Consider the following 25,363-nt stretch of genomic DNA (forward strand, 5'->3'; position numbering starts at 1 on the left):
AATAAAGATGATTCTGATTCTGATTCAGCTAGCTTGTGTCGCCAGGCTGTATGAAATCTGACCGACACCTTCAGAATCAACAGCGAGGGCGTCTGTGCGCTGTACATGAACGGGCACATGTAGCTGATATATAGTTGCGATAACCAATCAGATCACGAGTTGGCACAGTAAGGCCAGCTAGAGGGCCTCGCGTTGAACATGACATGTACGCGTCCTGTGATTGGATACTCACTTTACCTCAGCCCTCAGCAGAGGCAGCGCTATGCAAATCAACCAAGCTACAACAGATCAGACCCGGAAACTTTAGCAGAAAAACCAAGTATATCTACTCGCTTTTTTAACCCACAATGGCTGAAGGAAAGGACAAATCGCTGTCGCATGTAGGCCTATTCTCAAGAACAAATGAAAAAGATTGGTTTACTTTTATTTTCAACAAATAGTTCGTTTTGTGAACATCTTGTTGTTTTTCTTATATTAAACTGACATTTTGTAATTTAGCGTAAAATCTTGTTAAAGATTGCATATTCTTGGTGGACTTAATAAAACTTTGTGGACAAATGATTTTAAATTTCCTTTTATTTTTAAATGTTTGCAGTATCACGTATAGTGACAAGTTCTAATTGCTGATGCAGATTTATTGATGTGTAATTGCTCTGGAAAATAGCCTGTGTTGTAGACGATTAAGGTGATTCCACGCCCAGTACTGCGTGCGTGTGCTTTTGTAAATGATATCTCCAGCTGTTGTGTCATAAATTATGGTATTACGAGGGATATTTGTTCAAGTCGGACTAAGCAGGACTTCACTGAAGGCCGAGGTGTGAAATGCACGGACCGCCACGGGCTTTTATTGTATTTTCTGGTGTATAAGGCACACCCCAAAGCCTTAATTTTGTTCAAAAGATGACCCTGCGCCTTATACGCCCGTGCGCCTTATATATGAATTAATATTGCGCTGCAGCAGGTCTCACAACTACTGTCAGCAGCCACGACTCCATCTCCAATTTCCAAAGTAATCGTGCATAACCCCAGACTCTTCTTTCACACCTTATAATGCGGTGTGCCTAATATATGGAACACGTACATGTATTTATAAACATGTACAGTGATACCTCAGCTTACGAACGCTTTGCCTAACGAACTTTTCGCCTTACGAACGGTAATTTTGCGTGAAAATAATCTTGGCATACAAACTATTTTTCAGGAAACAGACGGAGCGCCACAATTAGTGATGTGCCCGACGAGCCCGTGACGAGCCTGTTCTCCGAACAAGGAAATGGCAGCCGACTTTTTTTTGTCCTCTATTCCCCGCCCCCAGTCTTCGGTTAAACCCGCACGTGATTGGCCAAGAACCGTGGTCGAGGAGGGAGGGGACACACGCAGCAGTGGGGGGGTGTTCAGAAACACAGAGCTGCACATTAAAATATAGGCAGACCACAGAGAGAGAGAGAGAGAGAGAGAGAGAAAATGGACAGAAAACAGTGACATTAGAAACGCGTTTCAACTTTATTGATAGTCCAAAGGCAGAGTGCAGACCACAAGGTTAAAATATCCCATCAATCAGGCTCCACAAATAACCCACACAAGCCACCTGTAGAATTTGAAGAGGAAGGACAAGCAAGGGAATGAGCTATTAATGCAGTCTCTAGTGTGTCTGCCTGCATCTGTTGCTGTTGCAATATCACAACTTCCAAGATGTACAACCCAGAGCTCCTTGAGACACTTTATGCAAAAGGCTATCAACCCAGCTAAACAGAACATAGTTGATGAGGAACTAGGTAAAATTATCGCAGAGAAAGCACGGCAACTTCACTCGGATATCGTCAAGAGGCAACCTGGAAGTTCGTCATCCAATGATGATTTCAAGGCTGCCACAGATGGTTCGAGAACTTTAAGCATCGTACAGGGATTCATAGTGTCATTCGTCATGGTGAGGCAGCCAGTTCGAACGATGAAGCTGCCAAGGCTTACAAGGAATCATTCCTCAAGATGGTGGAAAAAGGCTACATTCCTCATCAAATAATGCTGATGAAACCGGCCACTCCATTCCATCAAGCCACCAACGACCATCACAAAGGTAAATAAAACGACTTTATTATACAGTACAGCTTATTTATTTAATATACATATACATTTATTATACATAAAATAAGGTATATTTTGTGTAGTTTTAAGGCTTATTTAGTAGAAAATTATGTTTTATAGGGACCCGGGAATGGATTATTCACATTTTAATGGTTTCCTATGGGAAATTAATGTTTGGAATACATAGTTTTCGCCTTACACACACTTTCTGGGAACCAATTACGTTCGTAAGCCAAGGTATCACTGTATTAAATTTGGAAAACTGTTTTCATTCATTGAAGGTGCGCCTTATATAGGGAAAATGTTTGACAATACACTATTCATTGAGGATGTGCACTATACTCTGGTGTGCCTAATACACCGGAAAATAGGCTACAGACGCTCCCCAAATTATGAACGAGATAAGTTACAAATTGTCCTTCGTCAGGTGAATTTATCCGTATGTTGCTTCAGTGCTATATTTTGTATGGAATGTACGTTTAAGGCTTGAATAAGTATGTATGTTTAAGGTTTATATAAGGATGATTAAGGCTTGAATAATAACACAACAACAACAATAATAATAATAATAATAATAATAATAATAATAATACATTTCATTTATAAGGGCCTTTCAAAACTCTCAAGGACACTTTACATTCACCTATTTTTTTTGTGCAGGTGAGCAGCGGCAGCCATTGGCGCCAGCGTTCACTATACCCGGAAGTAACACAGCAGCAAAGTTATGAAAGGAAGAGGAAAGTAACCTGTATTGGGTTGTTCTGAAAAATAAACATTTGATAAATTATATGCTCTATAAATATATGTAAATGTACAACTGGAGAGAATACTACATATTGTGATGTCACGAGAGGCTGTGTCCTGGAGGGCAAATACATCCCCAAGATGGCTCCACCCAGAGAGAGTCTTGGCCCCACCTGGTGGAAGGCAGCAATTAAACCCACACACCTGCAGCTGATCAGGGCTTGATTGGAAAGCAGGGCTCTTAAGGCAGAGAGCTTCTGAGTGTGGAGCTTGGGGAAAGACAAGCTCGATTGCTGTGCTCTGTGGAGAAGTTGATTGCTGCGTGGAACTCATTGCCAGTTGGGACCACACGACTGGACACTGGATTTGAACCTAGCTAAGGTGGCTAGGCTACATGACGAGGACGTCAAGAGGGGTGAGGCCGAGAGACTCTTGTAAAGAACTCCGTCTTCAGTTTTACCTCAGAAGAGACTTTATTTTGATTTAAGTAGCAGAAGAGACTTTATTTGGATTTAAGTATCAGAAGAGACTTTATTTTGACAAGTATTGGAAGAGACACTATTCGAACCTTTGTTGCTTGTGAATTCCCCCTGGAACCCTTGATTAAAACCTTTTGTTTGTATCCAAACCTGTCGTCCATTGCACTTCTTGTCCCGTCCCGCTGAGAGCTAGCCTCTCATGATATCACAATATGTTACGACAAGATTGTTCGTATGTACCGTTGTTTGCAACTTGAATGTTCGTAAGTAGGGGATCGTCTGTATATCAAAATCTTCTGCTCCTCTGCGATCACCAACAGCAACAAGTCTTAAAACCTCCTACCTGTCTCAGGCCTCTTTTCCTCCCCAGCGGAGGCTGGATGAGTAAATTTTGCTGACCGGGCTCGCTCTGTACACTGGCGACCCTACGAACAAATGCACAAAACACATCCATGTAACTGAGATGTAAAAAATAGGAGGATACAAATAAAATAAAATAAAAAATAGCGCAGAGCACCTTTGCACCAACTTGTTGACCACAACAACTAAACTACTCACAACACCATACCTGCCAACTTCTGAACCCAGAAAAGCCGAGTAATACGCCGGGATCCAGGTTACTGCGCGTGCGCAGTAAGCTGTCTGCATTTCCGCTTTTTAAAATAATTTCAAATAATGTACGGCGTACTACAACTTTTATACGGGAATTGGAATCATTTATACGAGCAGCTACTAGCCAAGGTTGACAAACTCGCGTCATTTTCACCTTTTCTTCAGCGAAGTCTAACTCACAACAATGATAAAAACGACGCTAACTCTTGAATGTCGGTTCCAGGAATGAGCTCTGTCACTGTGGATTCAAGGAAAGACCCGTACCATGCTCATGCACAATTCATCTCAAGGAAGCTAATAGCTAGCACTGTGGCGATCGCCTGTTCTCGTGTTTAGAATTAACGTTTACAGTACGTGTACTTACTATTTTGACCATTTTGGATTTGTTGTTTTTATTGAAAACCGTAATTTTCATGATTAACCCGTAACCCGGAATAGGGTAATGAAAACCGTAGTTTTTACGGCGAAACTGGAGTAGTTGGCAGGTATGCAACACATAGTTTGCTATGATTCATACACCACAGAGGATGGAGGGGCTGAGGGGTTGGGGCGTTGAAGTAGCAACCGCGTTTGGACTTTTACCTGGTAAATCTATTTGAATCCAATTTATTAGAGAGCAGAAAAGGGCCAACCTGTGTTGCAGTTGCTACCCCAGTTCACCCCCTTGCCCCGGCAGATCAGCAATTTGATCAGCGAGAAGCCTGATAGACATGTAAACAATGTGACACACCATGGCACCGATGATGGCTCGAAAGACCCACGGTTAACAGAAAAAAGGAACTGAGCTCCTGGACCGCAGGATGCCCCCAAATTATGTTGGGTGGGGAAAGCCTGGTTAGGATAGCGCAACTGATGAGCTGAAAAGATGAGGGTCAGTGCGGAGCTCGGGGGAAGGACGCTCACATTTTACCCATAGGGAGAGAGAGAGGGGGAGTCAGGTAAGGGGAGAGAGGAGGTGACAGGCCCAGGTGACTTGACTGGATGTGGATGAGTGATTGAACGGAGAGGCAGCCAATCGAGAAGGGCTATCTGGAGGCCAAGCCCCTCCCACTGCTGGACAGATGCACCGGAGACACACAGACAGAGGGAGGGGGTGGGCACTGTACCTAGAGAGGTTACCCTCCTGCAGAAGGCCCTGGGACTCATCTAGCACATTGGGTTCACTGTAAAAAGGGCGGGATGCGTAGGGGGGAGGGAAAAGCGGGAATTTACGCTGTTAAATTCACATCCATCAGCACACGCGTCACCTCCTGGTGGCTAGGGACAGCTGCAACTTTTCAAACATTCCTACGAACAGCTGAGAAACATTGTCATACACACCAAAACCAGGAGTGGCAAGTCGGGTTGGGCATCGATAACCGAGAATCTTTTTGAAGGAAGCTGGACTTCACCGAAAAAATATTTTCTTTCTCACTTTTTTTCTTTTAGGCTCCACTGATAATGGTCCTATCTAATCATTGGTCAAAATGTTATTTGCTTTTTCACCATCAGAGGATGACAACAACAACCTAAAATAGAAGTCAATATAGGTTAAGATCTGGGTTCAAATCTTGTCAAACTTAACTCATTCAAAGCCAGACATGTGCAAAAATGTGTCCACTCCAGTGCCAGGGTTTTTGTCATTGTCACTCGAATTCCAGGAACAGTACAGTATAAAACTGACAGTAAAAAAAAATAAAAAAAATTTGCATTGTAATTAGCTCATTCACCGCCATTTACAAATTTAGTCTGGAATGTAAAACATGACGTAGACCGCTATTAACGAATTTGTTCGGGTTTTGATTTTTTTTTTGTTTGGGTGCCAATAAAGTGCTGGCCGGATCTCTGACAATGTTTTTTTCCCTTCCACAAGGAGGCAGCATTTCCCTCTTTTCCATGTTGGAGCTTTGTTCCAGCTTCAGCTGTTAAAGTGCTATGTAAACCAATATGTATGTGTTGCATTGTGTTTTGGACAGCCACCCACATTTGAAGCTCAGATAACTCCAGACCCATATAATTAAGGAATTAACTTTTTTTTCTGATGAAAAAGAGATTCCAAGGTTTCTTACGCTGCATTGAATGTTTATGTGGTCCTTAGACTCAATATTCTGTGGGTCCTGGAATTTGAGTGACAATGGCAAAAACCCTGCCGCTGGAGTGGACACATTTTAGCACATGTCTGGCAGTGAATGAGTTCAGTACATTTCTTGAAGTACAGATCAGGGGTTGAATTAGTACTTTAAAAAATTCTTGTTTTCGTTTTTTTTAATACTACTATCTCGTGACATAGAGTGGGATTCCTTTAACCACCCGTGAATGACTTGGCTTCTCCCACAGATATTAAATTGTTACCTGTGACTGGGCAGCATTGTGCTGCGAGGGGCTTCTGGTTGCAGAGTAGCCGAGCCGGTGGCGTGGCTGGAGAATCTGCGTTCTGTTATAAGCCTGGGCAAGAACGTCTCATGCTCACTCACGACGCTGGGAATACTGACGGAGTCGTCTGCAAGGAGAAAGCGCCGGAGGTCACGTCAAACAAACATATAGTGAGACAAGTGAAAGAAGAACGGTCGCTGACTTTCTTCATCGTCCTCATCAGTGCGACTGAGGGTGTCCTGAGAAGGTTGGCGGGATGGCTGGCTGTCCTGTTCCCAAACAGTGCCGGTGCCCGTATTGGAGCGCGACATGGTGGCCAAACTCAGGCGGTAGGCCGACGTGGAGGTGCCCGCTGTGCTGATCGATGTCTTGCCTTGGTACGCTACAGGGAAACCACATTGCTCAGAACGTGCTCAGACAATACGCAGTAAACCGTTTGTGCTGACCAGAGCCGCTGTGGACGGCCTCCTTGAGGATCTTGAGTTCATTATTGAATTCGGCAAACAGCGAGCTCTTGCACAGAGGTCGCGGGATGAAGCGGCGCTCAAGCTGGTCGGCGATATGGTGACGTGCTGTGATCTCCTCCTGAGAGTCAGCTGGCTGTGTCAATAACTAGACAAATGGATGAAAGATGGTGAGCACACAAGGGCGCTCGAAACGAGCGGAGTTTGGCACTGGTGCTTCACCTTGCACTGTATGAAGGGCCTCAACAGGACAAAGATGGGGATGCGGGCTCGCACGATGAAGTCAATGAAGTCCCAGAAGGCGAGACCACCCACTTTCCTGAGAGCCATTTCTTTCACCTGCAGACTCAGGCGATACCACTGGTTCCCCAGGGAGCGCTCGAAGCACACCAACACCACTTTCAGAGCTGTGGATCCAAGAAGGCGGAGTGACAATGACACAGGAAGGTCAGCAAATAACAAATGACATCAGAAATTCTCAAACGTGTACATAAAAGCATGCATTGCAACATGTGCGTATGTAAAATTCATTAGCATAATAGCGCAAGTACCCAAGTCATTTTTATTCTTATTATTGTCAAAACGGCAATGCGAAATAGAAATATCTTTGTGGTCAGCGATCCAGGTGATGGCAAGCGAGAACGTTTGATGTGCGACAACTTGAATTGATTGCTTTCGTTTTATAAAACTTCAAAGTTTTATTTGAACTTTATTATTTCAACTTTTTTCACGATAAACTCCGTTTCCACCAAAACCCGTTTTTCGTGGTTATCGCAGTTTTCTTTTTTTCACCTAAACCCGGTTTCACCCCGTTTTCCACCGTTTTCAGTTTTTCATCAAAACTAATTTCTCACAGGTTTCCCTGTTTTTCTAGTTTTTCACCAAATCCTGTTTTCCGCGGTTGTCAGTTTTTCACCAAAACCCGCTTCTCAAAGGACTTTTTCTCTTGAAAATATTTATAGTTGTTCATAACATTCTGACTCCCTCCTCCGCCTTGAAAACATGTAACTTCTCCAATGAATTTTAAGCGAGTTATTAGGATTATTGGAGGTCCCTATAACCCCCCCCGATAAACATTAACCCATTCACTGCCAGATATGTGCAAAAATGTGTCCACTCCAGTGCCAGGGTTTTTGTCAGCTACACTCAAATTCCAGGACCCACAGAATATTGAGTTTTAGGACTACATCTACATTCAATGCAGCGTAAGAAACCTTTGACTCTCTTCTTTCATCAGAAAAAAAGAGTTAATTTCCAAGTTATATGGGTCTGGAGTAATATGAGGTGCAAGTGGGGGCTGTACAAAAAGCAAATGCTTCCCCCTCGTGGCACGGAAAAAACACTGCCATAGGTCTGACCAGCGCTTTACCCCCCCCCCCCCCCCCCACAAGAAAAACCAAAACTCAAACAAATTTGGGAATGGCAGTGAATGAGTTATCCTGGAATGTAGAATCAGATAGTACCCAGATACGCCGCTTGGCTGGTGGATTCTGCCAAACCCTCTCTGCGCAGGTCCTTCCCCGTGTCACCGGGGGTGGAGCAGTGAGCCGGCGAAGCGTCCAGCATGAAGTTCTTGGTGCGGGATGTGGAGATGATGCGTGGCGGCAACAGAATGTTGATGACCGTCTGCAGCAGCAAGAAGATTTCTGGCTGCTCAAGGTGGGGGCTGTCTAGAAGGAACAAATGTATATACTGCAAGTAAAGAAACATTGTTTTTTGCTATTTTCAGAAATTGAGAGTCTAAAAACAAACAAACAAACAAAAAAAGAATGATACATGTGTAAGGTGGTACCTTTGCTCCCGGACCCAACAGTAAGCACAAAAGGGATTAGCAAATTGAGTAGCATCCCTTCGCGCCTCTCCTGATTAGTGAAAGGGGAGATCACGTGGCTGAGGGGGAAATCTTCCTTCAAAGCCTGTATAAAAAAAATCACGAGAAGAATCAAGACATTATGAGTTTCAAGCTGCATAAATCAGAACTATAAACTCTTCCAAGCATCAACAATTGAGAATAGTGAGGCTTTCAATTTTACTTGTGTCACAATGAAGACTTTTAGTTCACAGTCGCTAATAAAAAACAACAACAACACATCAACTCAATGACTTCAAATCTGGTGCGTTGAAAGGAAAAATACCACCAGCTAGTTTTGAACCCACAGGCGACAATGTTTCCGAAAGTCTTTTGGGTGCTTATTTGACCGCAATCTTGCTATTTTTCCTGACCCTTCGCCAATTAACAGAATGCAAACGTGTTTCCTGTGTGCCATGAAGTATCCAACCTGGATTTGTAAGGCGACCAACCGCACCACCGCTGTACTGAAAGGGAGCGGTGGGGAGAGGTAAGGGCTGAGGTGGAGAAGAGGTAAGCCGTCTGCAACGCTGGATGGGCCCACCACCCCCATCACCTGAACGCAAAACAAGAATTGCTTAGACAAGATGTGACAAATTCATTGTAGTTTACAATGGAAAAACAAAGCTTCATGAAACACAGAAGCTTCCTGCCCATTAGTTCACAAGTGGTTCAAAGCTTCATTTGCTCTATGGTGACATTAACTCAATCACTGCTAGATGATGTGCAAAAATGTGTCCACTCCGGTGCCAGTTTTGTTGTCATGTTTACTAAAATTGCAGGATTTACAGAATATTGAGTTTAGGAATACATAAACATTCAATGCAGCGCAAGAAACCTTAGACTCTCTTCTTCCAAGAAAAAATAGAGTTATCTCCTAAATTATATAGGTCTGGGGTTATATAAGCTTGCAATGAGGGTGGTACAAAATACAATGCAATACATACATCAGTATTTGAAATAACATCTGCCCGGAGGCCCGGGGCGTACAACTTTTACGCCGGGCGTACAACTTTCAAAACGTCTCAGCCCAGGTGGCCGACAACTTCTTCAACAAAAAAAAAAAAAAAACAAAAAACCAAAAACAAACAAAAAAAAGATTATTTTCTAATCAAACATTTGTTTTATTCAATAAAGCAAAAGCAACAAGCAAACCACTACAAGCCACGTGGACTCCTCTTTCAAAGCTTTCAAAACTTTCAAATACACTTTTCAGTCAAGGTATAGTCCGAAGCACGAAACAGGCTTCTGATTGGCTGCCGTGCCGAGTATTGTAAATTGCCAAACGAACGTTCGTTTGGCAATTTAACGAACAAAAAACGAACCAAAAAAAAATCTACAAAACCCCCAAAAAGTAGTTGTATTAAGTTCATTCTGTCTACTTGATATCTAATTCAAAACAGATTGTCACGGATCCGTGACACTCTGACGAAGGCGGAAGTAGACGCCGAAACGTGTCAGGTATTTGAACACCGACAATACACTGTCTGTAAGATAAGAATCTGTTTTAAATTAGATACCCAAAAAGTACTTCTCTGTAAATGTAGGAACATCAAAAGTTAAACATACAAAGTTAATAAAAGCTACGTGGTGTCAACCAATACAAAGACATTTAGAAATGGTTGATACAACAATTTGTCCCTTTAAAATTCAGCCTGCGAGCCAGATCAAATCCCCTATCGACTTCATTCCTGAGAAGCAAACGGCAAAGGGAACAAGAGTAGTCTTTGGCTTTCCATACCAGATTGACGCAGACGTTGATGAGCGAACGAAGGTGAGGGAGGAAAGAGATGATTGGCTGCCGCTGGAGAGTCAGACAGATGCCTTCAATCAGGTTGCTGGCTGCTTCCCACTCCACCTGTCTCCTGGAAACCAGAGAACCACACAGCATAGGTGGCCACAATCCACACACACGCACACACACAAACAGTGTCACGCCACACGAATGCTGACAGATGTTGTTTTCCAAAATTCCCTGCCATAATCAATCCAACTCACATGAGCGGCCAAGACTGAAAAGCTCACAAGTGTAGCAAAGAGTGCAGCAACGGGCCGTGGTGTGATGCACACAACATCTGGGTCTAGTCTCAGTCATGGAACTTCACTTTTATCTGTGTGCTTGTGCAGCTGCCAAGGATGTTATGTCATAGATTTGAACTACCGGACGGACCAAGACATCAGCAGTGCTTTGATAGAAATTACATACAGGTATAATCCCCATCGGTTTTAGGAGCATTTGTTTGAATGTGTCTTATAGAAATCATTATCCTCACTTGTTTTAATTGATTCTGCACAATTTATCATGCATAAAGGCCTAAGCTATTTGGGTGATATTTTTTTCTACAAGTAATGAATGGATGGATAAGTGGACTGAACTTTCAGGCATATTAGTAGACAGGGCACAGCTAGCACAGTCATTGTATTTCGGTTAGCCACAGGCAGCCTGTGGGAAATGCAGATCCCAATCACATGTTCACACTTCAAATGTAAACTATCAGCCTCAATTGAAGATTTCACTTGGTGAAAGAAAAAAAAACGTGGCTGTGCTGTTACACAGTTACTTTGAGTGACTGCAATGGAAGGTAAGATGAACCTAAAAGCGACTGAGAGAAAATTCTTGAATAGGGGAATGAACATAATAATTAGCCATGTAGAGCTATGATGGGACATATAATATAAAGCAATGAATATTACTGAAAGCAATTCTAAAGGGTGGAAGGCTTCATGGCAGTAAATAGGGTGACCAAAATATATATTAAAAAACTGAATAGCTTTTGCTTTTTGGGCAGGTTTTCGGGGTTCTCCTGATGTGCCCCAGGTTAGCCACCCCCCCAATTTAGTCCATATAGCATACATAAAGTGTACTCTGGTCTAAACGCTTGCGGTTGTTTGGCAAATGTGCAATAAAATGAAATTTGTTTCATGGCAGAAGACTTGACCCTGCTGGCTACCCACACGAGGCTGCACAAAAACACAAGACAGCAACGCATACGGAGGCAGTGCGACAGGGCAGTGCCAAGAAGCCGCATATCGACTGTACAAACCACGGCACTGGCACAGCACGATACACTTACGTGGAGACAGAAAAAGTTAAAGTGAGATTGAACAGACCTGGTGCATAATGCCTGTGGGCGAGCGCACCTGAGCGTGGGCATTTTGTGGATCTTGTTGAACATGCGGTCGAGCCTCTTGAGGATAAGTATGAGAGCGGGACGCACAGCTTCAGAAGACCAGTCGGTGATTGGCAGCATCTCCATGATGTAACGGCGCAGGCCACGGCTCTCCATGGTCAGGGTGTCGTATGGGGCTAGCTTCAGTAGGGCGTGTGCAATCTCAGCCAGCCTGGGAAGGATGCGAACAAGCACACAACGGAATGGCAATTAACAAGGGAAGTTACCCTGGGGCACTCACACATTGGAGAGGTAAATGACCATACGCCTCACACAGCACATCACCATATAAATCAAAAGCAGATAAACGTGAAGGTGTACAGGTTGCAATTCTAGAAACAGAGTGCAGCAATCACACACAGCACACAAAGACACTCTTTCAGCCCCTACTCAATTCTGATGTCAGTTTAATGTAAATTGGTTGAAGTTAGATAGTGTTGGGGGTCCTCCTCACCTCATATGGGACTTAATATCAAGAAGCTCCAGCGCAGTCACGCGTGGCTCGCCGGCAACATTCTGCAAGATCTTCAGACGTGGCCCGCAGTGCTTGTAGAATTCTGTGCAGATGTTTAGCAGGGACTCTCGAGGTCGGCGGAACTCTTCCCTTGCGATGCGCTCGTCCAGCTCCTCTCGTGGCATGCCCTGGCCCTCTTCCAGAAGGTGGAGATTGTCCCTGTGCGACACATGTCCAAGAAAATTAAGCTCTCATTAAAAGTTTCAGTGACAAACCAGTTCCGATTCCATCCAAAGAAAAACCCAATAAATAAACAAAAAAATAAAAAAATAAATTAATGAATAAATAAATACACAAATAAATGAATAAATAATAAAAACACAACTTTGGGTCACTCAAGTGTATCATGGAAAAGAACACTTATTTTTTGCACTTTATGCTGTAGAGACATTCAGTAAGAACAAAATAAAATAGAACACAAAGAAACAAGCCATTTTTCCTTAATCAATACTTTCACACTTGAATGAACATCAACATTAGTGCTTCAAAAGGATTCCTCCTTTCCTTCTTGATTAAAAATCACTCACTTGAGGCCTGATAAAGAATAGACAGAACAGAAATTATCTAATTTAAAAGTTCCATGCTGTTGTATGCTTAGTTGGCCGAACACAAGGCCCACAATGAAAGCACAGAAAATCTGGGGTCAATCTGAGGTGAACAGACACAGTCTGTTAAACTGACATTCTCGGGTAAGAAATCTAGCCTTGGGCGGAATTTAGGATTTGGTAAAGTCCTGCACAGCAAGACCTCATTAGCCAAGTTACAAATTAAAATGTCTATGTTCTGTTGGTTTATGGATGTTGGTGCATAAAAAATGTAGGTGCATTAAATTAGCATATTCTCTCAGTAAATAGCTGGACAGGCGGCTGCAAGGTCGGGCATTGGTCGAAGAAGTGAACACGAAGTGCCTTCATGAAAATGTTTTTTTCCCTTGATGGTAGCCAGGTGTTGTTTAGCTCGTTGCCACCATCTCGTAAAACACAAAGCAAAACAATCCATCGGGTGTTGCTTCCTATCTCGAAAAATTTACTGAAGTCAAGATACCACTCATCTGACCTTGTGTTGACTCCTCCTGACATTGTATGATTGGCAGTGGTCCCTCCTTTATGGCCTTGATCACAGCGGGACACCTGAGGTGCCGTCATGGGCCTGTGGACGCATGTACTGTTCAGCAGAGATGTCACAATTCTCAAATTTTGGGGTGCCAATTCACAACATTACACTAGTTGAGTCAATATGTTCATGTCACACCTTGTTAGGGTCTCTGAGCTGTAGAGCAGCGCCTGCAGGGATGTTGCCAGAGCGGCAATAGCTGCGATCTCATCCCTGGCAGCCGATGCAGACTCCATGGTCATTGTGTTGCTCTTTAGCTTCTGGAGGTAACATGGAACCAGGGCCTCCAGTACCATTAACATTTGGAGACTGACCAAAGGTGAAACATGTCAGTCAGAGAACAAGTGATAGAAACATCTGTGATGTGTAATAGGACACAATTATTTACCTTCTGAAGGATTCGGGCGCATAGGCAACCACCGTGACGCACAGCTTGATGGCTTCGCTAATAGAAAAGGCCAAATCCTCATTGCCATAGCAGAAATCTGTGACGAAATATATGCTGGTTTACATTATTAGCAAGTGTCATTCCTATCAATTTGTACTTGATTCAAATGTGACTAAATAAGCACATTGGTTACCTTAATGTAATAAAAATATAAAGTTTCTTTTTCTATCCAACATTCCATTCAATAGCATCAGAATTTACCCAGAGAGCGCAATGGTTTCTCAGCCTTGACCAATTCTAATGCATCCAGGGCATCCTGAGTCTCGCCTTCCAGAGACACCAAAAGGTCGAACAGACATTGAGCTGATACTCCCTTGGAAAGGCCACTACTGGTGCTCGTCTGGAGTCACACACATCTTCATCAGAAACGCAGTACAGTAATGCCTCATTTATTTTTTAGAAATATTGTATAGAATTGATGAGACGCTGGCATTGGTTGACAGTCTCGTCACGAATCAAGGTGCAGAAAAAGAATAATAGCAAAGCTGTTATAGCAAGGGATTACTGTATTTACAAGTGTGCAGAAACATTTGCAGTTGGGAACCCGCAGATTGTGCTCTTACTGTGAACTCAAGCAGTGGCGCCACACTGGCAAACAACTGGAGGATGAAGGGCTTGCGGTGGAGGATGTAGAATTGACGGCAGCAGAACTCGATTCCTTGCCTCAATAAAGGGTTGCCCTCATAGTCTGCATAAACCTGCCCAACAACAGCATTTCAATTCATTTCAAGGCTTTATTTGCAACTTTATAGAGATCCCTCACTTTTAATGATGTGACTTCACATTACAGTGACATTCAAAAACAAAACAGTTCAGTCCTCAATAATAACAATAAAAACAGTCCTCAATAATAATTCAATTCTTTGCTTCTGGGTGTGGATCTGAGTTTTGGTTTCACCAGATGGGCAGATATTTATATTCTGTGCAGTATTGTTCTTGGGGCAATCACTCATGACACTCACATACCTGTAGCATGGTTGGCAGGATCCATTGATAGCCGCTGAGCGAGAACAGATGATTGAAGTGCACGGCCGTGTTGATGGCGGTGGCCGTGTGCTGCCTGAGGAGGGCGCTGTCCTCTGGGTGCAGTAGCAACGCCCCATTAAAAACGCTGAGGAAAAGCATCATCTCATCTCCCCACGGATATTCGCTGGGCATTCCCAGAAACATCTCTTCAAGGAGCTTGATCCACAGCACTTTGTGAAGGGTGTCCAAACCGAATAGTTCTTTTCCTGGTGGATACATTGGCAGATGTTACAAACACTCTGTTATCGGTGGTTCGCTATTGAAAAATTCCTCATTTCACCAATGTTGAGCTGTTTGGAAAAGGAAAAAATGACTTACTTTTATTTTTATGTTCTTTCTCTAAAATGCCACAAGAAGGCAACAAAGTATGTTGATGTGAGTCATTTATATCCAGTAAGTTCTTTGTAATTTGGGGAGGAAATATATTAGTCGGTCTTGTTAGCAGAAATTATGGAGTGCCTTTGCTTTGTTATCACTTTGCTCAAAATCCTGGACCTTTAAGTTCAAACCATTTGCAAGCGCACTTTAGTGGTCAATGTTCCTCTACAATATTACAAGATATTGGTCAGTACTCTATTTTTAACTCATTCACTGATAGACGTGCAAAAATGTGTCCAGTCCAGTGCCAGGGTTTTTGTCATTTTCACTCAAATTGCAGGAGTCACAGAATGTTGAGTTTTTTGACTACATAAACATTCAATGCAGCATAAGAAACCTTAGACTCTCTTCTGACCAGCGCTTTATCGGCACCTCCCGCAAAAAAAAAAAAATGAAATCTGAACAAATTTAGGAATGGTACCCCACGACATTCCACTTTACAATTCCCAAATAAATTTGGGAATGGCAGCGAATTAGTGAAATTCTTTCTGGTGAGTATTTTATTTATATATTTATTTTGTAGGTTGTTGACGGGATTTAAAATAATGTTATGGTGGCAAATCGACGTACCCTGCGGCTCATTAAACAGAGAGAACTCAGCATCAATGGCGGTCCTCGGAAAGGATGGAAGGCGGAGCAGGTCTTCCTGGAGCAGGGACACATGGGACTGCTTGTGCACAGCGGGCATGTGCTGAGTCAGTGAGATGAGGAAGAGCACACGGCCGACCTCCTCCAGTTTGCGGGAAAACACCTAAAACAAAGCCAAATGGAGAATGAAAAAATAAGAGGAAGCCTGAGGGAATACTCTTCACAATGATGTCTCACAGAACCTGTTTCTGGATCAGCTCCTGTCCTTTCTCGGGCAACATGTGGACTAGGTTGAGTTGCGGAGAGACTGACCTCCGGAAGGGGTAAATGTCTCTCACATATGTCTGGGAGAGGTCAGGTTTATGTATTATCAAAATCAAATTGATTACAATTCAAACAGTTGCTGTGGTGTTTCTCTGGTACCTTCGAATAATGGATGAGGTTCCACCGTTTGTCCATCAGGAAGTAATGAGCCGATCTGGCCTCTGGAATGTTGAAAAACTCCAAACATTCCTTGTAAGAAAGATGAGGATCTATGTCTTTCATGAAGTGCGGATTATCCGGCAGCTCGGGTTGCAGTTGGTACCTTAAGCAGAGCTTCAAACTGCGTGTCTTCATGGACTGGCAACTGTGTTGGGATGTCACACTCATTCTGTCCATGCACCACCAGGGTCTTGGTTCCTGCACCAAAATAATGAAAAGGTCATCCAAAATAATGAAAATCTCATCCGTGGTTTAAGATTAGTGGTTAACCCCCGCAAAAATAACTACATCAAATTTCTGTCACATCCTCGTCGTCGCCAGGAGCGAGCCCCTCCCCTCCTGTCTCTTCCTCCTCTGCTCCTTGAGCGGGCCCCTCCCCTCCCGGCTCACCTGACTCACGCACCTGTTCCCCATTTCCTTGATTGTGCCTTCTGGCTATAAAAGCCTCACTTACCGTTCTGTCGTTGTCAGTGTATTCCTGGAAGTCCCCCGTCACCCTTCCGCACGCAGGTCTGTGTGCCGTTGCCCTCCTTCCTTGTTCTTGACTTTCTGTTATGTTTGATGTGTCTCAGTAAAGACTCTTTATTGGAATCACTGTCTCCACCGTGTATTTCGGATCCGATCCTTAATACCTTCCTCGAGTAGTGTCACCACTCCTCGAGCGGACGTGACATAATACACCGACCAACTATCGATCTCTCCGGTGGAGACAAATTCGTATCTGCCTTAGCTCATCAGGCGGAGCGTTCGAGCCAGCTGGCACAAGCGATCGCGGAGAACCGCCACATCGCGTCCTTGATGGCTCAATACCTACAGGAGGTTGAGACACGACTCGCTACCCTGAAGCAAACCCCCCCCCCCGTGAGTACGGAAATGGGCTGATTTGTCCACTGGGTATTTATGCGTGTTACCGCAATTGGCTGCGACACACAACGATTCACCATCGCGTTATTTATGTACTTTTCCACCTAATTTCACGATCAACACAGTGTTGATCCGGATACGGAAGGACTTTTTTAATCAATTGCAAACATGTATGCTTTCCTCTTCAGGACTATTTGAATCATATCACTGGATGAGTAACAAGAAAGCATCTTCTCCGAATCTGAACTCTCTGAAGCCATTGTTTTGAGTCTGGAGCAAGAAAGTTTGTGAAGGAGTATCCTGGCGTGACGTCACGAACAAGGGGGCGGGACTTTCTGAAGCTCACCAGTTACGAGCTTATTTTGTGGCAGTTTTGGGACACTAGAAGTCATTTTTATTGGTGTTTTGCATTTGACTATATATCAGCCTGCGTGTTTTGGGTATTTTAGATGCTATAAAACGTTTTTCTGATGTTAGTTAGGAAACAGAAAAATGGTGTCGGTTGTCCTTTAAGTGTGCGTCAAAAATGACCGAGGCCTTTTTGATTATCACGAGCGTCGATGAAAAGGTTTCTTCAGCCGTACTTCATTGAAGGTGTCGGACGTTTCGCTCCTTATCCGAAGAGCTTCGTCAGCGAACTAAAATTGTGCTTGTAATCATCCCGGGCGATTCAAACTTAGAAAAGCACCGGCCGAGATGATGCCTTTAATGACGCCACAGCCTTTCCCTCCATCTCACCTGGCATGGACGCCGTGACCAATAGCTTGACCTCACACTGCTCTTTCTTCATGGTCTGCTTCAGGTCTTTGAAGAAGAGGCCTTCGACATAGCCCACCACCTCCCACAAGAAGGTGAGCGTGGCTGAGATAGCATCCATCCCCCACTCGCACGGGGTCCGCACAAAATACATAATCAGGCCTACCTGGAAGGAAACAACTCAGCTGGAGAAAAGTCCAAGATGTCAATGCTAATTGTGTTCACACACTCACCAGGTAATTGAAAAGGATGTGGGAAGTCTGCGCCGGAAGGTCTCCAATGTTAAGTAGCAGCTTCCTCAACATGTACATCAAATCATCCTGGCGAAAGGTGAAGTGCGGTCATCCGTGACAGCTGTCACACTTGAGGGGGATTTGACAGTGCGGCTGTCCTCTTACCTGCCGGTTGCTCACAGTGAGTTTCTCCAGGAAATGGCGCAGGACGAGGGCGGGATCTTCGATCAGACAGTTCCACAAGATTTGCTGGGCCACTGCACTCACTGAGGATACACAGAAAGATCCACGAATGTGACGATACATTTGCATACTTTATGTTTGCCACATTTGGAATTTCATATTGACAGATTTCCTCCCAATTTGTTTTAAGCATTCATGGAAGAGAAATACTTTTTTGTCTTTATGTGTTTTTTTCCAGAAAAGGAGACTCACCGGCGACGCCGTCCTCTCGAGCTTCGCCGTCCTCCATGAGGTGCACGATGGGGAGCACGGCAGCACAGATGCATGCTGGGAAGACAGCTTGTGGCGGCTGCAACATGTGGTGCGTGGGTGTGTGTTCGGTCGTGTTCTCTTCATCTGGGAATGAACGGTCAGCAAAGTAGACTGATTTTCGACAGTCTCAGTTTGCATGATAACATCACATTTGCATTACTGTATTTCCCAGTGTACAAGGCGTACCCAAAAGCCTTCATTTTCTTTGAAAGATGATCCTGCGCCTTATACATGCCTTATATGTGAAGTAATATTGAGCAACAGGTCTCGCAACTGCTTTCTCCATCCACTGACTACATTTCCCCCTGTTAAAGAGGTAGTGCGTAACCAAGCCTCGACTGTAACGCCTTGTAATGTGGCGTGCCTCATATTTGGAAAACTTTTTTCAGTCATTGAAAGTCCGGTGTGCTTTACATATGGATAAAGTTTGAAAATACACCATTCATTGGGCGTGCGCCTTATACTCCAGTGCGCTCTATACAGCGGTAAATAGGGTAAGTCATGTCAGAGAGAGGCATTGATGGTGGGATGGCATCCACGTATTAAGTTTTGACCAAAGAATTAAGTTGCTCTACTTTGGAGTCTTCAGTAAGTCAAATATACCGTATTTTTGGCACCGGAGTATAAGGCACACCCCAAATGAATGTTGCATTTTCAAACTTTTTCCATATATAAGGCGCACCTTCAATGAATGAAAAAGACTTTACAACTATAATCTATAAATATATAAAAGTTGTCCAAATATAAGGGATACCGCATTATAAGGTGCAACAGTAGAGACTATGGTTAGCCACTACTTCTTCTACTGGGGAAATGGCTGCTGACAGTAGTTGCGAGACCTGTTGAGGCTCAATATTACTTCACATATAAGGCACACCTACATATAAAGCGCAGTGTCATCTTCTGAAGAAAATGAAGGGTTTTAGGTGCGGCTTATACGACGGAAAATATGTCAAATATTCAAAGAATGCGGGAGTAAGCTGGACTGTGTAGTCAACCCGTGGGAGACCAGATGACCTTGAAATTTTTGGGTGAAATTTTTGTTTGGTTGTGTACAAAGAGAGCCCACCCTTTTTTCTATTTTGTGCCAAAATATGAAAACATTCTCAGACTGCACTAAGGAAGAATGCCATACCTTCAGCACTTGCTAGTGAGCGAACTGACCACACAGAGCCTCGGCGGAAAGAGTAATTCCTGTGGGAGTTACTGGAGGCGCAGGACGGACTAACAGACAGACGCCGAGACGCCAGGTTCACCACTTCTTCTGCTGGCAGCATCAAAGTCAAACATGGACAGGTGAGGAATGAGGGAAAAAAACAGAACGCATAAGTCTTGCAGGGCCACCACATGCCCCACCTTCTTCCTCTTGCTCAGACGGAGGGCTGCACGTGGGCTCATAGCATGCCTCTTGCGCCACAGGCATGGCAGTGATAATGCTGGCCTCACGGCCCAAGCGTCGTTTCTCCTCCTCCTGCTGCAGGTTCTTCAGGATGTGCTCGGCTCGCTGGTGAGAGCGCGACACTGCCCGGGCGGAGAACGATTTCTGTAGGCAAAGTGACGATCATGGAATAGGTCAACTGGATTTGCGACAAGCAGACAGTATCCCCCCATTGATTCAATAGCGTTCTGTGGAGATCCCCGGCAGAAATAGAAAAACTTGCTGCATGTCATGGCATTGGCACACGTGCTCGTACACACACCGTACGTGAGAACATACATGGCGAAGTCTGTCTCATCATGACCATGCACACACAGCATGACACACAATGTCTGATGCATGCTGTTGTTTTCTTAAAGACAGTGCTAGTTTCTGATCAAGATGCAACTGCCCCCTCTTGGAACCGCTGAAAAAAATGCAGTTGACCCCAACCCGCCGAAGAAAAAAATAGGCGAAAATTTATATTTCCTGACATTTATGACTTTGAGGCTAAAAAGATGCATCAGCACAAGAGATTTGGACAGAAAACTTACTATGGCATGGACTGACTGAATTAATGCGGGGAACTAAAAACAAAGACAGATAAAATGATAGAGGAAGGTCTTCATCAAAATCCTTCACACTTCAAATAATCATGCAAAAATAACTAACAGGAAAAAGAGAAATGTCAAAGTGACATTTTTTTTGCTGTGTTTTTTTTTTTTCGATTTTAAAGAAAAACTAAATGATGGCCCTCATCTGCCATGTTTTTTCTTTGTTTCTGTTTTCAGATTTTTTTGCTTTACTTGTCAGCACCCATAAAGCATTTGCAAATGGTTCGCAACTCTGATACCATGTTTTGGGGGAATTTGCATAATTGTGCATTTGTAAGATAATTTTGGCTGTGTGTTTCCATGATGATTGGAATGGGAAGAGGGATGTCAGTAACTTTTATATTTTCATCCACAATCACATTTCAGCACCGACTCCACAAAACTTGACAACAATCATTTTTCACACTACTGTGGTCATTTTTGCAAGTCGTAGAACAGTGATTGCTTTTAGAATGTTGTGATCTTGATATTAGCAATCAAGACAAATATTCACCTAACACCTGAACTTTCAGAACCAGCATAGAAAGAATCCCCATCGTTCAAATGATGACAAAACAAATACAGTACGGAAGCAACTTACAGACTGGTCCTCATTGATTGGGTCTTGGACACTTCCGGTGTTTTGGGGAACCCACGGGGGGTCGAAAATTGGAACACAGGGCATGCCCAATATTGGAGACGGCAGGGTGAAGTTTATGCTGGGTGGGGGAATCTAAAACAAGTAAAGTAGCGCACATCCTCACACTCAAAAGGGGCTTGAATTACACACTGGCTTTTTTACATTCGAAACAAAAATGCATACTTTGAAGATCTGCTGGGCTCCTTCCTCCATGCGAGGCCACACCTGGTAACGGAAACGCCAAAGCGTGTAAAACTTGAGGATGGAATTGATACGCTGGCAGGCCTCTTGGTGCTGGAACTCAGCCATCATCATCTCAGTCACGGCATCGGGGACCTTCACTGCGCACAGGAGGAACATGGCGGCTGGGGGCAAACAAGAGGACCGGAGAAGAAGATTATGGCACTGTAGTGAGGTGAAAATCAATCTGTAGTGTTCTTCCAGAAATGGGACAACAAATCATGGGAAAAAAGGCAGTTTGTTCTTGATTCATGCAACTGAAACAGCTGACATTTTACTGTAATATACTCTTGAGAACAAACTATTAACATTGCATCAGTGGTGGGCCATGGACTTCTTTTATCGCTAGGCCTATAGTAGTGCAACGTCTAAAACAATCCAGACTGAAAAAAGTGTGGTGTGATTTACTACAAGTCCACTAGAGTGTACTATTAGCCAGGAAATAACTGATCAATCTTTCATCATGATGTCCATTTTTTCCTGAAAAGTCCGCCTTGAAAATGGTTTTAACAGTAAACCTCCAGCCAAATCCATTTCTTCTCTTCCTTCAGCCATTGTGAGTTGACAAAACTGCTATTAAATAACACAATATACTACACACTACTGATACAGTGTGCTAGCTCTGGCCAGTATGGTCTTGTCACTAGACGCTCGTGATCAGAGAAGACTTTCGCAAACTGCGATTGGTTAGTGACTAGCCAATCATAGTTCGCGACGTTTACTGATGTTTACCAGCGCCTTCAAGAAGGCATTGGTACCTATTTCTGACCCGAGTAACAAATGATGGCTGACATGTGATTGGTTAAATGCTTAAATGTGAAAAGACATCTGGAAGCAGTGCAACAGGGGAAAACTAAGGAAACAAAGCTGAAAGACAATTGGAATTAGTTAATAAGATTTCAAGGACAAAATAGAATTAATATCAGTCCGTAATTCAGATATTTTTAGGCCAGCAGAGAAGGCTTTGCAGGCCTTAACGGTCCGGCACTGATTAGCATTGATTTAAAAATATGTTGCTGTAGTTAGAGGAACACTACAATTAGTTTTCAAATAAAATGTTTTTTTTTTTTTACAATTTCATTGTTAGGGGTTAAAAAAAAGATCAGTTGTCCAAAGTATATGTCGCAGGGTTGTGCTAAACACATACAAGCTACAACAAATAAAATACCTCACAAAAACTGTACAGTTGGTTCAGCGAGTCGAAATGTAAATAAATGTTCTATTTGAAGAAAAAGATGGTGTCTAAACTGTCCTGTAATTCTGGAATGAGCTGCAAGTAGAAAGCTTTTACCAGCAGCAGCTGCAATGTGTTCATCCACGCTGAGCAGAAGCTCCCAGGCTGCTGGCTGAATGTCTCCATACATGTCGTCAGTCAAGATGGGAGCAGCTTTGATGAGCAGAGACAAGGGAGCAGGCGACAAGCTCATCACCTGCAACAGACACAGGTCCAAAACACTGAGGAAATCCCGTACTCAAGTTAATCACAGAAAATTATCTACTCAGGGATATTCACAAAGTATTTGTAATTTGTTACCGTACAGCCGTTCACTGGTGCAAACACTACAACACACCTGGTTTCTGATATACTTTAACATTCCGGTGTCTTTCTTTCCTTCTGCGTTGGTGTCATTGGGCCTCCGCTTCATGGACGGCGTCCTCAGACATGATTTGTCAGAACACTAAGGACAAACAGACTGTCAGAAAGGCAAACAAGAGTCACGTCATGATGATCAGGTTATGAAATACACCTCCTTGGTTTTCTGTGCACGAGCGCTAATGATGCTGGTGGTGAAGGCAACGCTGTCCTCTCTTAGGCTATCCACCGTCTCTCCGTAGACAAGCTTGATGGCGCGGACCAGGCGGGCACAGGAGCGGTTGTGGTGCTGGTAGCAGCGCGGGTGGCAGAAGTCAATATGAGTGCAGATGAAACTCTGCTGGTTGCAAAGTAGGATCATGATCTGTGACACAATGAGAGGGAACACTCGCGTTGGCTTAAGGATAAATATGGGAAGCCAATTCTGTCATTGTCCACATACAGTACTTTCACATGTGACGACATTTATTCATTCTAGTAGACCTATAGCGCTATATAAATCAATATGTATTGTATTGTGTTGTATTGTACATGAAGCCAAGACATGTTGCGGTGGTAGTTGTCCTCTGCTCCGGTGGAGCTTTGGCCTTCTGGTTCAATGCTCGGTTCACTGGTACTGCAGGGACTACCTACATGAGAAAAAAAAGGAAATATACCGGAAGAATACTTATTGGTACATGGCCAGAAAAGGCTTGGTTGTATCCCAAAGGGGATACTCTAATTGATATACAGTATTTATGGGGAAAACATCCATCACTACAAACGTATTGTGAAAAAACTGGTGAGGTGTCTTCTGTGATGGTTGCAGCGATAAATCCCAAGCATATCCCAGAGTGTCCCAATGAATCAGTCATGAGAAATCAGTTTAATGACGTTTGGTATTTGACTTACCAATGTCTGTGACAGTATCACGGCTGTTTGTTTGTGAAAGTATTCCTTCCTCATTCTCTGACTCTGAATCCTGTCGAGACAGTTTGGTGCTCTTCAGGCTGCCAGCTCGCCGTATGGAAGACAAAGAGCCCCCTTTTTTCACACGGAAACTGCGGGCTCCTTTGATCTGAAGCAGTCGGGAGCCTCCGATGCGAATCTTTCGCACGGGCGCTGGAGAAATGTTACGAAAGGCTAATTGAGCAAAGACTCTAAAAGAGTAACAAAGCTATTCCAAATATGGCTCACCTGTGGCTTCCTGAGCCTTTTTGTCATCACACAGAGTGTCTGACTTTAGAGTGTGGCTACTACTATGAAGCGAATCATGCCCATCTTCATCGTCGAGGATGCCTGCGAAGCTGATCTTCCTCTCATAGCGATGTCGGCCTAGCTCAGGATCCAGACGCAGGCGGCAGCTTTCTAAATCCTACAGGTGATGAGAGAAAACACTCATGTCAGCTGTTGTTAAAGCGCTGTATAAATCAATATGTATTGTATTGTATGTCATCAGAACTATTTGTCATTTCTCTTTTGGTGAAGGTGGGGGGATAAAAATGGTCACATCCATAAAAAGTACCACAAGTGGTTCTGTGCGTGGTCGCGGCAAACAAGGGAATGTCTCTCGCAGAAAGGTGGTGATTTCCAGTAACAGCTGGCAAGCAGCCATCTTGAGCGCAAAAGGGCAGCCACATTTGGTTGGATTGACGGTGTCTTGGAAAGAAAGAACACAATAATGACGAAATGAGAATGAAATGGCAACAACTTTTGACTTACTATCTTCTAAATAGTCCTCTTCCTCATCTTCTTTCCTCATTCTTCGTTTTGTCTCTTCATCGTAGATGTACCCCAGGATGTTGGCAGGACTCTCGCTGTCGCAGTGGCATAGTTCACTCAGCCGTGTGCCAATGGCCTTGTTGGAGAAACACAAGACGCCAAACAGTGGCACATGGCATTTTTTTAGGTTTGGGGTCTTCATAAAATATGTTTGAGAACACCAAATGTAGTCCATTTCGGAAGCAAATGTCATCTGACTCACATCTCCCCATTGGCAGAAATGTTTTGCCGCATTCCACTGGAGCTTCTGATTCCTTTTATTGCCCACAATCGGCGATCGCCCCCTGGACAGGCCTCTCTTGGTAATGTTAACATGGTGGCCCTTCATCCACTCTGGCCAATTGCCACGGTTACAACGATGGACAAATCGGGCACATTCAAGAAAGAGGGATGCCCGAGCAACGATGGGGGCTTCCTGGTAACAGCGGAGGACAAGGTCAAGCTGTGGAGATGAATAAAAAGGGGTCT

The 25,363-nt window shown here is 43.8% G+C and overlaps 1 protein-coding gene across 16 annotated transcripts in view; it reads right to left on the reverse strand.

Annotated features, from left to right (window-relative positions):
- The window catches only part of unc80 (unc-80 homolog (C. elegans)), a 60,193-nt gene that overhangs the window by 5,567 nt on the left and 29,263 nt on the right, over positions 1 to 25,363 (reverse strand). For 11 of the 16 annotated variants that reach the window (XM_089000214.1, XM_089000258.1, XM_089000241.1 and 8 more), the window contains 39 exons: positions 25,098 to 25,310; positions 24,836 to 24,971; positions 24,639 to 24,772; positions 24,311 to 24,488; positions 24,026 to 24,235; positions 23,666 to 23,763; positions 23,289 to 23,498; positions 23,112 to 23,219; positions 22,832 to 22,970; positions 21,484 to 21,665; positions 21,262 to 21,393; positions 20,007 to 20,193; positions 19,786 to 19,917; positions 18,591 to 18,734; positions 18,321 to 18,421; positions 18,156 to 18,242; positions 17,905 to 18,088; positions 16,406 to 16,500; positions 16,243 to 16,332; positions 16,062 to 16,163; positions 15,802 to 15,982; positions 14,794 to 15,059; positions 14,391 to 14,525; positions 14,029 to 14,167; positions 13,768 to 13,864; positions 13,518 to 13,688; positions 13,323 to 13,415; positions 12,207 to 12,425; positions 11,694 to 11,924; positions 10,324 to 10,447; positions 9,013 to 9,138; positions 8,526 to 8,649; positions 8,197 to 8,403; positions 6,956 to 7,140; positions 6,716 to 6,881; positions 6,472 to 6,651; positions 6,249 to 6,396; positions 5,024 to 5,080; positions 3,649 to 3,730 (listed from right to left, as the gene is read on the reverse strand). In XM_089000214.1, coding sequence (XP_088856340.1) covers positions 3,649 to 3,730; positions 5,024 to 5,080; positions 6,249 to 6,396; positions 6,472 to 6,651; positions 6,716 to 6,881; positions 6,956 to 7,140; positions 8,197 to 8,403; positions 8,526 to 8,649; positions 9,013 to 9,138; positions 10,324 to 10,447; positions 11,694 to 11,924; positions 12,207 to 12,425; positions 13,323 to 13,415; positions 13,518 to 13,688; positions 13,768 to 13,864; positions 14,029 to 14,167; positions 14,391 to 14,525; positions 14,794 to 15,059; positions 15,802 to 15,982; positions 16,062 to 16,163; positions 16,243 to 16,332; positions 16,406 to 16,500; positions 17,905 to 18,088; positions 18,156 to 18,242; positions 18,321 to 18,421; positions 18,591 to 18,734; positions 19,786 to 19,917; positions 20,007 to 20,193; positions 21,262 to 21,393; positions 21,484 to 21,665; positions 22,832 to 22,970; positions 23,112 to 23,219; positions 23,289 to 23,498; positions 23,666 to 23,763; positions 24,026 to 24,235; positions 24,311 to 24,488; positions 24,639 to 24,772; positions 24,836 to 24,971; positions 25,098 to 25,310 — 5,793 coding nt within the window. The remainder of the gene's footprint in view (positions 1 to 3,648; positions 3,731 to 5,023; positions 5,081 to 6,248; positions 6,397 to 6,471; positions 6,652 to 6,715; positions 6,882 to 6,955; positions 7,141 to 8,196; positions 8,404 to 8,525; positions 8,650 to 9,012; positions 9,139 to 10,323; positions 10,448 to 11,693; positions 11,925 to 12,206; positions 12,426 to 13,322; positions 13,416 to 13,517; positions 13,689 to 13,767; positions 13,865 to 14,028; positions 14,168 to 14,390; positions 14,526 to 14,793; positions 15,060 to 15,801; positions 15,983 to 16,061; positions 16,164 to 16,242; positions 16,333 to 16,405; positions 16,501 to 17,904; positions 18,089 to 18,155; positions 18,243 to 18,320; positions 18,422 to 18,590; positions 18,735 to 19,785; positions 19,918 to 20,006; positions 20,194 to 21,261; positions 21,394 to 21,483; positions 21,666 to 22,831; positions 22,971 to 23,111; positions 23,220 to 23,288; positions 23,499 to 23,665; positions 23,764 to 24,025; positions 24,236 to 24,310; positions 24,489 to 24,638; positions 24,773 to 24,835; positions 24,972 to 25,097; positions 25,311 to 25,363) is intronic. The other 5 variants (XM_089000268.1, XM_089000153.1, XM_089000277.1 and 2 more) reach the window with 4 other exon arrangements.

Source organism: Hippocampus bargibanti, linkage group LG01 (assembly GCF_051943395.1).
Source record: "Hippocampus bargibanti isolate YZ-2025 linkage group LG01, ASM5194339v1, whole genome shotgun sequence".
In the NCBI taxonomy this organism is placed as follows: Eukaryota; Metazoa; Chordata; class Actinopteri; order Syngnathiformes; family Syngnathidae; genus Hippocampus; species Hippocampus bargibanti.